At 41.5% G+C, this 14,155-nt stretch overlaps 2 protein-coding genes across 4 annotated transcripts; one reads left to right on the plus strand and one right to left on the minus strand.

Annotated features, from left to right (window-relative positions):
• Positions 1-613: 613 nt before the first annotated feature.
• TZMP1 (transition zone microprotein 1) lies at positions 614-1,596 on the minus strand. Of its 2 annotated transcripts, XM_028835113.2 has the most exons (3): positions 1,444-1,596; positions 956-1,126; positions 614-832 (listed from the first exon to the last, which is right to left on the minus strand). In XM_028835113.2, exons 1-2 carry the CDS (start codon positions 1,486-1,488, stop codon positions 1,004-1,006), a joined length of 168 nt encoding a protein of 55 aa, XP_028690946.1. In that variant the 5' UTR covers positions 1,489-1,596; the 3' UTR covers positions 614-832; positions 956-1,003. The 2 variants fall into 2 exon arrangements, with proteins under 2 accessions (XP_028690946.1, XP_028690945.1); XM_028835112.2 differs by having other exon boundaries at positions 614-1,126.
• Positions 1,320-12,728, plus strand: TOPORS (TOP1 binding arginine/serine rich protein, E3 ubiquitin ligase). Of its 2 annotated transcripts, NM_001266141.1 has the most exon segments (3): positions 1,320-1,489; positions 2,951-3,145; positions 9,179-12,711. In NM_001266141.1, coding segments are annotated over 3 exon segments (3,138 nt in total). In that variant the 5' UTR covers positions 1,320-1,486; the 3' UTR covers positions 12,119-12,711.
• The last annotated feature ends 1,427 nt before the right edge of the window (positions 12,729-14,155 follow it).

A 14,155-nucleotide genomic window follows, 5' to 3' on the forward strand; every position in this document is an offset into this window, starting at 1 on the left:
GGAAAAGTATTCAGTTACGTACTAGTTTGTTTGGTTTTTTTTCCTTATACAATACTTTAATTTGGTATCAGGGTATGCAACAGTGAATTTTCGCAATAAACAAATATAAGAACAGAAATTCCATGCACTTTTGTTTTAAGGAAATCTTTCCGGCTGGGCATGGTGGCTCACGCCTGTAATCCTAGCACTTTGGGAGGCCAAGGCGGGCAGATCACGAGGTCAGGAGATCAAGACCATCCTGGCAAACACAGTGAAACCCCGTCTCTACTAAAAATACAAAAAAATTAGCCGGGCATGGTGGCGGGCACCTGTAGTCCCAGCTACTCGGGAGGCTGAGGCAGGAGAATGGTGTGAACCCAGAAGGCAGAGCTTGCAGTGAGCTGAGATAGAGCCACTGACTGCACTCCAGCCTGGGCGACAGAGCAAGACACTGTCCCTACCCACCCCCCCCCAAAAATAAGGAATCTTTCCGAGTCATTTTTAAAGAATTTAGAAACTTCATTGAAAAGCTTATTTGCTGTTTTGTCATGAGAATGTAAAATACTAAAATTTCTAAGTTAAAAATTTGCATATTAGTGCTTGTTACAAAAGATAATGCAAAAATAAACTTGGGAACTTTGCATTATGAATTTTATTTTTAAATCTACATAAGCATGAGGGAAAGAACTGTATTTTCAAAGAATTAAATACAGAGGAGTTACAAATTTTCATTCGTCCCAAAGATTTTGTCTGTGTATTTCTTCCTTAGCTGTCGTCTTGCAGACACCATTAAAGCATAGATGATGCAGCCCCAGTTGATTAAAACGATGGCAAGCAGCAACTAAACCAAAAACTGCAAAAGAGGTGTGAAATGTGCCTGATATTTCTGCAAATTTGCATACTAGTGCTTGTTATAAAGGATAATGCAAAAATAAACTTGGGAACTTTGCATTATGAATTTTACTTTTAAATCTACCTAAGCATGAGGGAAAGAACTATTTTCAGAGAAGTAAATCCAGAGGAGTTACAAATTTTCATTCGTCCCAAAGATTTTGTCTGGGTATTTCTTCCTTAGCTGTCGTCTTGCAGACACCATTGAAGCATAGATGATGCAGCCCCAGGAGATTAAAACGATGACAAGCAGCAACTAAACCAAAAACCAAAAGAGGTGTGAAATGTGCCTGGTATTTCCCCCCGCCGTCAGGTTACCGTGTGCCATTGCTAAGGTGGGAATTAAAGTAACAAAGTCGAATAAATGGGGTTCCAGTGGCGGGTACACCCAGCTGCCCTTACGTAAGAAGCGGAAGATCGTATCCTCCAGGAAGAGGCGGAGTCGAGGTGAGGGAGTGAAATGCTTAATTCAGGAATGGATTTTGGAGTTTCTGGGTGCTGAAGAAGTAGAGCCTTTCTGCCTGCAGGCCCAGTGAGTCGACACGGTGGGGGCCCGCGAGCCCCGGGACTTACCACAGAATAAATCCAGTCCAGCGTGCGACGACTCACTGGCTTCATGGTAAGGAGGCGGCAGCGGTTCGCGGGAGCTGGCGGGAGTTGCGGGCCTTACAGTAACCTCCCAGGCGGTGGCTGCCCGGCGGCAGCAGCCATCTTTTAGCCGGGCACGAGCGGCCGCCCACTCGCTTCGTGCAGAGGTGTTGCCGGCCTCTTCCGCCCGGAGTTGGTGGGGGGGGGGGGGCGGGATCACGTGATCGGGGGCCTTGCCCGCCTTTTAGAGGGGAATAAACGAGAAAATGTTAAAAATTGCCTTTTTTTTTTTTTCCTTTTTTTGCCAACTAGAGAGATAGGAGATGGGCGTACCTCCACAGGTTTTCTTTATAGTTGCAATGCAGTATTAACGCAGGATGAGGTGCTGTCGTGTCCATTGAAAAGTTTATTTGAAAAACAATCCACGTTTTAAATATTACGTCGGGGTCTAAAGCTGGAAGAATTAATGCTTTCTCCCCCGGCTTCCCTACGCCTCTCCGCATCTGATACCACACGATTTAGATGAACGTTCGCCTGTTCATCTTTGACGTAAAAATACCACCCACTCTTTTGTATGTGACAGATCGTTGTGGGAACCCCTGTAAATCGAGCCGTTCTTCACAAATGTATAGCATGATGTATATCTCTAAGAAGAAATATGTGGGATGCGTTACCCGCCATAATGTACCAGTCAAGCAACAAGTGTTTTCTGAGCGTGTCTGAGGTTCTTGAACGGCCGCGCATGAGATACTGAGCCCCGAGCACGGCAGTTTGGCTGGCAAGCGTACCAGGTTCAGCTCTAGAATGTTTGGGACGCTCACATTTGAGGCCTGAGGAGTAGAATCTGGCAACGGGCCGCTTTAGGCTCTAGACGTTCTTTATACCTCGCAGTTATCTTAAAAGAGTTTTAGTCTAGATTTCAGGGAGTGGGAAGGGGAAGAGCGGAGAAAAACGTGGTCTGTTTAGGGAAGAGTCCAGGCCCTGTTTTGTTAGGTTGTCCTGTTTCTCCCCAGCCTGGAGGGGATCCCTCTCTGAAGATTTTATAGGATACTGGTTGGGCTCTGGTTTTGGATCCCGTTGGACTCCCGGTGTTGCTTCCGGGACTTCAACTCCGTGTAACAGTTCCCTTATCTAGACACTAGAGACAATTTCGTAAGTTCCCGCAGAGTTTGGTGAGGTTGAAACGACATCGAACTAGTTGTCGTGTTTTCCGGGTAAGTTAGGGGCGAACATTCAGTCAGTGTCCCCAGCGGCTGAGTACCAGTAACAAGATGGGGAGGGTCGCACTGCCCTCATCCCGGGTCTGGAGCTGCGGGGGAGGGGCCGCGTTTCGGCAGGCGCGCTGAGCCCCGCCCTCGGGGCCGGCGCCCATCTCCTGCGCATGCGTGGCGAAGGCGGGTGTTGTGTTTTGACGCGCCGGGAGCTGGTGGGTGGGTCTCACTCTCTGCCCTGCTTCCGAGCTGCCATTGGTGATGAGCGCTTTGCGTCACAGGGGTCGCAGCCGCCGCTGGGGTCTCCGCTGTCTCGCGAGGAGGGTGAAGCGCCCCCGCCTGCTCCCGCTTCGGAGGGTAGGCGGAGAAGTCGCCGGGTACGCCTTCGCGGATCCTGCCGTCACCGACCTAGCTTTCTGGGCTGCCGGGAGCTCGTGGCGAGCGCCCCAGCCAGGCCTGCGCCGGCATCCTCCGAGGTGAGTGAGATTCGGAACAATGGGACGTGGGGGTCGGAAGGGTCGGATGAGCTGACGCTCCCGCCTGGAGCGGCGCCTCGGGACCCGAGGGCTGCGGGTTTGGCCTGCGGGGCCGTCCGGGCCTCAGCGGGCCAGGGCCAGGGCCCCCGGGCGGCTTCTGCGCGCACCTGTGGATTGGTGCGGGCGGGCGAGGGTTGCGCTTCCCACAAGCGCTCCCGAGGGGCGCGAGCCTGCCCGTGTACTGGAAAGAGCTTGGTCTCAGGGAAAAACGAAAAAGCAATGAAACTGAATCGTGGCGTCACCCTTACAGGATATGTGACCTTGCCTAGGTCCCCTAAGCCCCTGAGCCTGTCTGTAAAATGGGAATAACAATATTTAAGTTCATTGTAGTTATGTAATGCTCATGGTGCCTATCTTAGGTCTGTCTAGTGGCAGTTCTGAACCAAAGCAAACGACTATCACCGTGGCTTTTGGACTCGTCTGTGCTGTTAAACATTCTGAGCAGAAATTGCCCGTGACTTGTTCATGCATCCAGTTACTGCAGCTTTCCTCATGGGTTGCTGATTGTAGGCTGGAAGGGGGCAGTGCTGAGATGAGCCACATAGTGATTTAAGAGGAAAACGGAGTAGACCTTTTGATAGGTAATTTTCAAGATTATTTAAGATAAATTAAGAAACAGCTGCCCGAGATTTTAGTAGTGGTGAGAACTTTCTGGGTTTTGTCCATGAAATGCAAAGAAAGCTATACAATCAGCTAAAATCAATCATGCTTGTCTGGAATGAGTGGTTTTAGAGGGGAACGGTTCCCAACCAATTCTTATTGCAGGAATTGGAATTCAATTTGATAGGATCTGGTCAGCAGATCGCATAACTTTTGTATCTTCTTTTGGAATTGATTAAAATGTATTTCAGAGAGGTACAGTGATTTCTTTAAGGTGGCAAGAGGTAGCGAACCTGTTTAAGTATGATGATTGTTTTGTTGTTACAGACTATCCTCTGTCTGGGCCCTTATAATCAGTTATGGGTGATGAGCTACCAAAATTCACTTCGTGTTCACATAACATAGAGAACAGTGTTGAGGTCTTACTGTGCACCAAGCACTGTGCTAAGGGTTTTCATGAAATACGTTCCGTCACACAACCAACCACCTTTTCAATTCCATTTTAGAACTGAGAAAACGTGAGATTTTGAGAAATAACTTCCTCCAGATCACACACCTAATAAGTGGTGGTAATTCTCAGCCTTGGCTCTGCGTCAGAATTAACATCACTCCTGCAAATGTAATCAGCAGATGATTAAATTTTATATACAGTGTATGCCATAGATGACTTTTGTAATAAGTCTGACTTTAATTCCACAGAGCAGTTCTACTTCGTTTATATCATTGTGCAGTTTTTCAAATATCCAGTCTCCTGAAATGTAGATTCGAGCTTCCTGATTTTTTATCTCCCCCATCCATTTTCCCTAGATGTGTGTCCGTATTAATTATCTAAAATTTCCCTGAATTGTGACATGAAGGGTTCTTATCCTTGTTAAAACCAGATTTGAGGATTTGGGAAAGGGAAGTTTTGGCTTAATCAGTTTGTACTAAAGATGGTGAACTTCATTTAGGATTTGAGAGACAGTTTAGAAAGTGCGACTGGAGGAACTGATTGTCTCCTGTGAGGAAATGAATAGTCCTAATTCCTAGAGTGCTAGGATGGAGAAACTTTTACACAGGCTTCTTACAGAACCTGAAGCACTGTGTTTTTCATCGGGTCTACCTGATGAAAATTTAAGAATTGCTACTTAAATTCAGAACTTCTCCTGGAAATCAACCACTCTTGTGTGTGTGAGGCAGAGTTTCGCTCTTACTGCCCAGGCTGGAGTGCAGTGGCACAATCTCGGCTCACTGCAACCTCTGCCTCCAGGTTCAAGCGATTCTCCTGCTTCAGCCTCCTGAGTAGCTGGGATTCCAGGCATGTGCCACCACGCCTGGCTAATTTTTGTATTTTTAATAGAGACGGGGTTTCTCCATGTTGGTCAGGCTGGTCTCGAACTGCCGAACTCAGGTGATCCGCTGGCCTCGGCCTCCCAAAGTGTTGAGATTACAGGCATGAGCCACCGCGCCCGGCCAGCAAATCAACGACTCTTAATCTGTATCTAGTCATCCCAGTTTTTATGCCTTAATTTGTATTTTTAAACAGCTTTGTTAAGATTACATTTCGGGCCAGTCACGGTGGCTCACGCCTGTAATCCCAGCACTTTGGGAGGCCGAGACGGGCGGATCACTAGGTCAGGAGATCGAGACCATCTTGGCTAACACCATGAAACCCCGTCTCTACTAAAAATACAAAAAAATTAGCCAGGCGTGGTGGCAGGTGCCTGTAATCCAGCTACTGGGGAGGCTGAGGCAGGAGAAGGGCGTGAACCCGGGCGGCGGAGCTTGCAGTGAGCCGAGATCCGCACCACTGCCCTGCAGACTGGGTGACAGAGCAAGACTCTGTCTCAAACAAAATAAAAAATAAAAAATAAAAAAAAAGATTACATTCCATCCATAAAGTTCACCCGTTTAAAGTTTGTAAGTCAATTATTTTTAGTATATTTACAGAGTTGTACAACCATTACAATAATCTAATTGTAGAACATTTTCGTCATCCCAGAAATAAACCTCATTACTGCCCCAGCAGCAGCCACCAACCAGCCTTATTTCCTCTCTATAGATTTGCCTATTCTGGACATTTCATATAAAAGGTATCATACTATATGTGGGTTCTTGTGAATTTTTTTTCATTCATTTAGCATAATAAAAAGGTTCATCCATGTTACAACATGGTACCAGTACTTTGTTCCTTTTTATTGCCATAAAATTCCATTGTATGGATAGACCACATTTTATTAATCTGTTAATCAATTGATGGGTATTTGAGTTTCTCCTTTTGAGGTATTATGACTAAAGTTGCTGTGAATATTCATATACAGTTTTTTGTGTGGACAAGTTTTCATTTCCCTTGGGTATATCTAGGTGTGTAATTGCTGGGTCATAGTTCGACTTTATTTGCATTTTAAAAAACATTTTAATTTAGTATTTAGTGATGATTTTGAAGAGCTAATTACTTATTTGATGATTTACATGCATTCCAATTGTTTGATGTTTCTTTTTATTTTTTAAAATAGAGACTGGATCTCGCTTTGTTGCCTAGGCTGTCTCAAATTCCTGGCCTCAAGTGTCTTCTGCCTTGGCTTTCCAAAGTGATAGGATTACAGGCGTGAGCTACCGTGCCCCGCCTCTTTGATGTTTCTGATGAAGACTGCTTGTTTTGTTTATTTTGAAGCGGGGTCTCATTCTGTCGCCTAGGCTGGAGTGCAGTGGTGCAATTATGGCTCACTGCAGCTTGGACCTCCCAGGCTCAGTTAATCCTCCTGCCTCAGTCTCCTGAATAACTGGGACTACAGGTGTTCCCATCATGCCTGGCTAAGATTATTCTTTTCAGCTAATGATTCCTGTGTAGAAATATAAGAATGAGTTCTAATTTGTTTGTTTGTTTTTTTTAACCTATTGTGGAGGACATTACCAGTCATTCATTCACCTTTTACTGTCAAAGTGGTTAACAGGCTTATAAAACTAGAGAAGGGAAGGGTAAGGTTTCATTTTTTTTTTTTAAATCATACTTTGTTGAGATTTTATTTTATTTGAACTTCAAGTTTACTACCTAATAATTCCCTTTAATACATTAATTTTCAGCTGTAATTTTTATGTAAAATGGAAGTGTTCAGAAAACACTAAAATTCTATTTCAAAGAACTAAGTGAAGATAACATGTATTAACTTGGAATTCACAGGTATTTTTTCCAAGTCCAGTAATCCCTTCATTATATAGAGGAGAAAACTAAAGTCCAGAGTAATGTGGTTTTCTTCACATTAACTAGAGCTCGTTCTAGGTGAAGCCTGGTCTTCAATCCAGATCTTTTGATAACCTCTTCGATTCCCTCCCAACTTTTCTCTATCCCTTCCCTCCACCACACACACAGTCTCTGAACTGAAAGGTTTTTATTTTTATATGTGTGTTTCTTTAAATTTCCTGAGTGGGCAGATTAAAAAATGTTAAAAGTAGAGGGAAATACTGAGAAGATTGTGCAGTATTAGGGTTTTAGAGTGCTTATGAACAAAAAAGCAGTATGATGTATTTATAATTCTGCTTTTCCAGACCTTCCAGGACAGTGATGATTTTTTGCATTTTCAGTCCAGTAAATAGAAGACTAGAAATACCTGAACCCCTGAAGAAAGACTTGTTTAGCATTAATTGATTGTCTATTAAGTTATGGTTCTGAGAAAGCCAAGATGCCCTAAAGTGAGCAAGTTTAATATGAAAACTATGGTGGAATACTTGTATTTCACAGTCATGAGTTTTTGTTGTGGGTTTTGTTTATTGGTTTTTCTTATCTCTTTAGAAAATTACCATTCTGTTATTTGATTAACTTGACCCCAGTTGACTAGTGATGGAACTTCCTGTGATAAAGGAGGTGGAGGAAGATGAATATTAGGCCCCGGGAAACAAAGGGCCTAGTAGTTTTTTGTTGTTGTTTGTTTGTTTTGAGACGGAGTTTCACTCTTGTCACCCAGGCTAGAGCGCAATGGCACAATCTCGGCTCACTGCAACCTCTGCCTCCTGGGTTCAAGCGATTCTCCTGTCTCAGCCTTCCAAGTAGCTGGGATTACAGGTGCCTGCCACCATGCCCGGCTAATTTTTGTATTCTTAGTAGAGACGGGGTTTCACCATGTTGGCCAGGCTGGTCTTGAACTCCTGACCTCAGGTGATCTGCTTGCCTTGGCCTCCCAGAGTTCTGGATTATAGGCATGAGCCACTGCACCCGGCCCCCCAGTAGTCAATATATTCAAAATGGTTAGTATAAAATGCAGCTTTGGGGTTTATGAGATAAAGCTAAAATGCATACTAGATTTCAGCTCTAGCAAAGTTTTGAGCCAATGTAAACTGATAAAACAAACTAATCTTTAATATTCTAGTCATCCTTATGGGAAAGGATAATAGGGAAGGGGACCGAAAACATGATTTCAAGATATTTTGTGGCCTGACTTTTGGATTAAAGAAAAAAAGCTAAAGGAAGGCTTATTGGGAATGCTGAAAGGAATGAGAGATAAACTGAATATAATAGTGTAGTAATAACAGTAATACAGTGTAGTAATAATAACAGCTAACATTTACTCAGCACCTGCTGTGAGCCAGGCACTGCCTCTTGGCTGCTTTTTCATTTATTATTTAATCTTCACTAAAAGTTTCCTGTGCTTTTTTAAAATTAGCTTTCTAAGGTTGAAAAAAGAATCTTTCACTAAAAACCATAGGATTGGTTTAAACAGGTGAACTTTCTGGTATGTAAGTTATATCTCACCAAAGTTGTTTTAGAAAAGTATGTATAAAATACTATCACAGATAAATCAGTAGTCTGTATTGTTAGTGGCATATGTATATGAAAGGTATAAAGCCGTACATAGAAATAACATCAACTGAGGACTGTGGTGTTTTTGTTTTTTGTTTTCTACAGAGTGATAGGAGGGGAAGATAAGGGGCATAAGATAAGTGGTGGATACATGGATATTTGGTACTTTTTTTTGTCTATGTCAGATATTTCTCAAATTGGTTTTAAAAAGATTAGTAGAGTGTTAAATAATATTTGAGAACTTTACTGTGTACCGGGTGCCTTTTCTAAGGGCTTTTTACATCTTCACAAACCCTGTGAGGCAGATTCTGTTATCACTGACTTGCGGATGAAATTAAAGCACAGATATACTAACTGGCACATAATTACGCTGGTAGTGTGGAACCAGAATTCAGTCTTAGGAAATCTGACTTCAGAGCTTATGCTTTAACCACTACATTACTATGCTACAGTGCCCCTTTATAATACAACAGAAGTAATGGGTCACTTAAGTATTTTCACCAAAATATGTTTCAAGGTCTTCATTTGCATTTTTTGTTGAGACTATTTAGTCATTCGTCTGTTTTCAGGTTACTGATATATTTCTTTCCCTTTTACAGATAATGGCATCAGCTGCTAAGGAATTTAAAATGGACAACTTTTCACCTAAAGCTGGCACTAGCAAATTGCAACAGACAGTACCAGCTGATGCATCTCCTGATTCTAAGTGTCCTATATGCTTGGATAGATTTGATAATGTGTCTTACTTAGATCGCTGCTTACATAAGTTCTGTTTTCGCTGTGTACAGGAGTGGTCAAAAAACAAAGCTGAATGTCCACTATGTAAACAGCCCTTTGATTCTATTTTCCATTCTGTGAGGGCGGAAGATGACTTCAAGGAGTATGTCCTAAGGCCTTCGTATAATGGTTCTTTTGTCACCCCTGATCGACGATTTCGCTACCGTACAACTCTGACAAGGGAACGAAATGCTTCTGTGTATTCACCTAGTGGTCCTGTGAACAGAAGAACAACAACTCCACCAGATAGTGGAGTACTATTTGAAGGGTTAGGCATTTCAACAAGACCTAGAGATGCTGAAATTCCTCAATTTATGAGACAAATTGCAGTAAGAAGGCCAACTACTGCAGATGAAAGATCTTTGCGGAAAATTCAAGAACAAGATATTATTAATTTTAGACGAACTCTCTATCGTGCTGGTGCTCGAGTTAGAAATATTGAAGATGGTGGCCGCTACAGGGATATTTCAGCTGAATTTTTCCGTAGAAATCCAGCTTGCCTTCACAGATTAGTCCCCTGGTTAAAACGTGAACTTACAGTTCTTTTTGGAGCTCATGGATCTTTAGTGAATATTGTCCAGCATATTATCATGAGTAATGTTACTCGCTATGACTTGGAGAGTCAGGCATTTGTGTCTGATTTAAGACCATTTTTACTTAATCGAACTGAGCATTTTATACATGAATTTATCAGTTTTGCCCGATCTCCTTTTAACATGGCAGCCTTTGACCAGCATGCCAATTATGATTGCCCTGCTCCTTCATATGAAGAAGGCAGCCATTCTGATTCTTCAGTCATAACAATATCCCCAGATGAGGCTGAGACCCAAGAGCTGGATATTAATGTAGCCACTGTTAGTCAGGCACCATGGGATGATGAAACTCCAGGACCATCTTACTCAAGCTCAGAGCAGGTACACGTTACTATGTCTTCTCTTTTAAATACTTCTGACAGTTCAGATGAAGAACTTGTCACAGGAGGAGCCACGTCTCAGATACAAGGAGTACAAACCAATGAGGACCTAAATAATGACAGTGATGATTCTTCAGATAATTGTGTCATTGTTGGGTTTGTTAAACCACTAGCTGAGAGGACCCCAGAACTTGTTGAACTGTCCTCTGATTCTGAGGACTTAGGTTCTTATGAGAAAATGGAGACGGTGAAGACACAAGAACAGGAGCAATCTTACAGTTCTGGTGATAGCGATGTTAGTAGATGCTCATCTCCACACTCTGTCCTTGGAAAGGATGAAGAAATAAATAAAGGTCATTGTGATTCTAGTACAAGAATCAAATCAAAGAAGGAAGAGAAACGATCTACGTCATTGTCATCTCCCAGAAACCTGAGCTCATCTGTAAGAGGAGACAGAGTATATTCTCCATATAATCATAGACACAGAAAGAGGGGAAGATCAAGAAGTTCAGATTCACGTTCTCAGAGTAGAAGTGGGCATGATCAGAAGAATCATAGAAAGCATCATGGGAAGAAAAGGATGAAAAGTAAACGATCCAGAAGCAGGGAAAGTAGCAGACCTAGAGGGAGAAGAGACAAAAAGAGATCAAGAACTAGAGATAGCAGTTGGTCCAGAAGAAGCCAAACTCTGTCTCTAAGTAGTGAAAGCACAAGCAGATCAAGGTCTCGTAGCAGTGATCATGGTAAAAGAAGATCACGGAGCAGAAATAGAGATCGTTATTATTTAAGAAATAATTATGGAAGCAGATACAAATGGGAGTATACTTATTACAGTAGAAACAAGGACAGGGATGGGTATGAATCATCTTACAGGAGGAGGACTCTATCCAGAGCTCATTATTCTAGACAGTCTTCAAGTCCAGAATTTAGAGTTCAGTCCTTTTCTGAAAGAACAAATGCTAGGAAAAAAAATAATCACAGTGAGAGGAAATATTACTACTATGAAAGGCACAGATCAAGGAGCCTGTCTAGTAACAGATCAAGGACTGCATCTACCGGGACTGACCGGGTGAGAAATGAAAAGCCTGGAGGGAAACGAAAATATAAAACACGGCATTTGGAGGGTACTAACGAAGTGGCTCAGCCATCTCGTGAATTTGCTTCTAAAGCAAAGGACAGTCATTACCAAAAATCTTCATCAAAATTGGATGGAAACTACAAAAATGAGAGTGATACCTTTTCGGACAGCCGATCATCAGACAGAGAGACAAAACACAAAAGGAGAAAAAGGAAGACCCGGAGCCTAAGTGTAGAGATAGTCTATGAAGGAAAAGCTACTGATACAACTAAACACCATAAAAAGAAAAAGAAGAAACATAAGAAGAAGCATAAGAAACACCATGGAGATAATGCTTCACGTTCCCCAGTTGTAATTACCATCGACAGTGACAGTGATAAGGATTCTGAAATAAAGGAGGATACAGAATGTGACAATAGTGGTCCTCAAGACCCTCTACAAAATGAGTTTTTGGCTCCTTCCTTGGAACCATTTGAAACTAAAGATGTAGTTACAATAGAAGATGAATTTGGTGTGCTGGACAAGGAGTGTGATATTGCTTCACTTAGTAACAACTTGAATAATGCCAACAAAACTGTAGATAATATTCCATCTCCAACAGCTTCAGTTGAACAAACTCTGGATGTAAGAGAAGAGAGCACCTTTGTTTCTGATTTGGAGAACCAGCCCAGTAACATTGTGTCTATTCAAACTGAGCCATCAAGGCAGTTGCCATCTCCACGGACATCATTAATGTCAGTATGTCTTGGTAGAGACTGTGATATGTCTTAAAACTGGCCAAAGCATTTCATTGAGAATTCTGATGGTATAAAAAGAAAAAAGGAAGAATGTCATCTACTGCAGTCTATTTAAAGATGACGTTTGGTGAAAACTCTCTTCCTCACAATATTTTAAGTGATTTTTTTTTTTTTTTGGTGTTAATTTGTAAAAATCATTATTTGTTCAAAATGTATGTCCCACCCTCAAAGATATGCACTTTTAAGTGAAGAAAATGATACTGCTAGCAGTTTATTTAAAACTTGGGGTCCTTTTTAAATAAGAAAAATTATATAAATTTTAGAAGTTATTTCATAAAGCCATACGGTATTGACATATTTTTAAGGTAGTCAATGAGTATTTTTGAACTTTTTTTTTTTTGAGAGTTATTCTGGAAATGTGTTATAAGCTAGGAGAATCCCTTTGGACAGTCTTTATTTTTCTTAAAAATTTATATGATTCAAAACCATTTCTTCAGGTTAAATTGAGGCATTTTAATCTGCACAGTTTATCTTCTGCCAAAATAAAAATTTACTATTTCCTTTATATACTTGTTTATCTGGACTGCTAGTAAAACAAATGTGTATTCAACAAAAGAAAAATAAAACACACTTTCAAACAAGAATCAGACATTTTCCTATGCAGTATTTTTTTTTTAAGTTTATTTTAGTAAAGCTAAAATCTTGAAAGTAGCTAAGGGCTTAATTATCTCATAAATACTGAACTTCAGGTGAACAAATACTTTATAGTTTTAATTATTTTAGTTTTTTGAGTATCTCATTTGCTTTTTATCATCAGTAAAAACAGCATTTAACTTGCTAAATAAACATGAAAAATCCTTGTCATACTTATTTTACATTGGTAGTTCTTTTATATAAAGTGGTTATGTTTTCTCTTGTTTTAGGGATGATAAAATTACATCGATGCTGATGTAGGATTGCCACTGAACAGTGGAGCTTGAGTTGAATCTTAATTCAGCCTTCAGTTTGCCTCTGCCTTGTTCCCATATTCATTCTTTATTCAGTAGAAATTGCAATGCCTACTATGTGGCAGGTTCTGCACTAAGTTTTGCTTTTTGTTTTTTTGAGTTGGAATCTGGCTCTGTTGCCCAGGCTGGAGTTCAGTGGTGCAATCTCACTTCACCACAACCTCTGCCTCCCGGGTTCAAGCAATTCTCCTGCTTCAGCCTCCGGAGTAGCTGGGGCTACAGACACGCGCCACCATGCCCGGCTAATTTGTGTGTTTTTAGTAGAGGCAGGGTTTCACTATGTTGGCCAGACTGGTCTCGAACTCCTGACCGTGATCCACCCGCCTCAGCCTCCCAAAGTGCTGGTATTACAGGCATGAGCCACCACACCCGGTGGTTCTGCACTAAGTTTTATCAAGAGAGCAAAGCAGATATGCTCCTTGCCTTCATGGTGCTTATGGACTGTTAAGACAAATATTTATGTAAGTATAACATTATCATATGTTCTCTGAGGAAAAAGTATAATTCCCTTAGAAGTGAATGGGAACCTAATCATGATTGGAAGTAATAGTTGAATCTAGAAAACAAGCCAGCATTAACTGGGGGGAGGAATTGCTGTTGGCAAAGGATTCTCAAAGGCTGATGAAGAGACTAGTATATTCCAAGAACTAACAGCAGGATTAGACAAAGGACAGAGGGTGGGAACAGTCTTGGTAGGCCATGTTTAGAATCTGTTTATCCTAAGGACAGTAGAAAATTGTTTAAGGAGAATCTAAAATTGATGTTGGCAATTTTTAGGTAAGCTCGGACATTGAGAAATTGTGGGAAGACTATAGTTGACCAAGAAATACACATTTGAAATTACTTTGTAGTTACAGTGTAATTTTTCTTAAGTATTAAAAAAAAAAACTATTCCACATGGTAATTTCACATCATGTTTTCCGTTAAATATTTAATGAAAACAATACATGGCACCATCATCCTTTTGGGTGTTGAAGCCAAAAATTGCCAAGTCTTGATTCATGCCTGCCCTTCAGCCCCCCTCATTCAGCTTTCAAATCCTTGGCACTAATGATTTTTATGAT

The sequence above is a fragment of the Macaca mulatta genome, chromosome 15, assembly GCF_049350105.2.
Source record: "Macaca mulatta isolate MMU2019108-1 chromosome 15, T2T-MMU8v2.0, whole genome shotgun sequence".
Lineage (NCBI taxonomy): Eukaryota > Metazoa > Chordata > Mammalia > Primates > Cercopithecidae > Macaca > Macaca mulatta.

What these genes read in the sequence shown, in the direction of transcription:
- TZMP1 (XM_028835113.2), bottom strand. Translation starts at nt 1,488, where the DNA reads ATGAAGCCAGTGAGTCGTCGCACGCTGGACTGGATTTATTCTGTG. An exon ending in TGGACTGGATTTATTCTGTG is followed by an intron (nt 1,127 to 1,443) that starts GTAAGTCCCGGG and finishes TTTTTGGTTTAG; the next exon opens with TTGCTGCTTGTCATCGTTTT.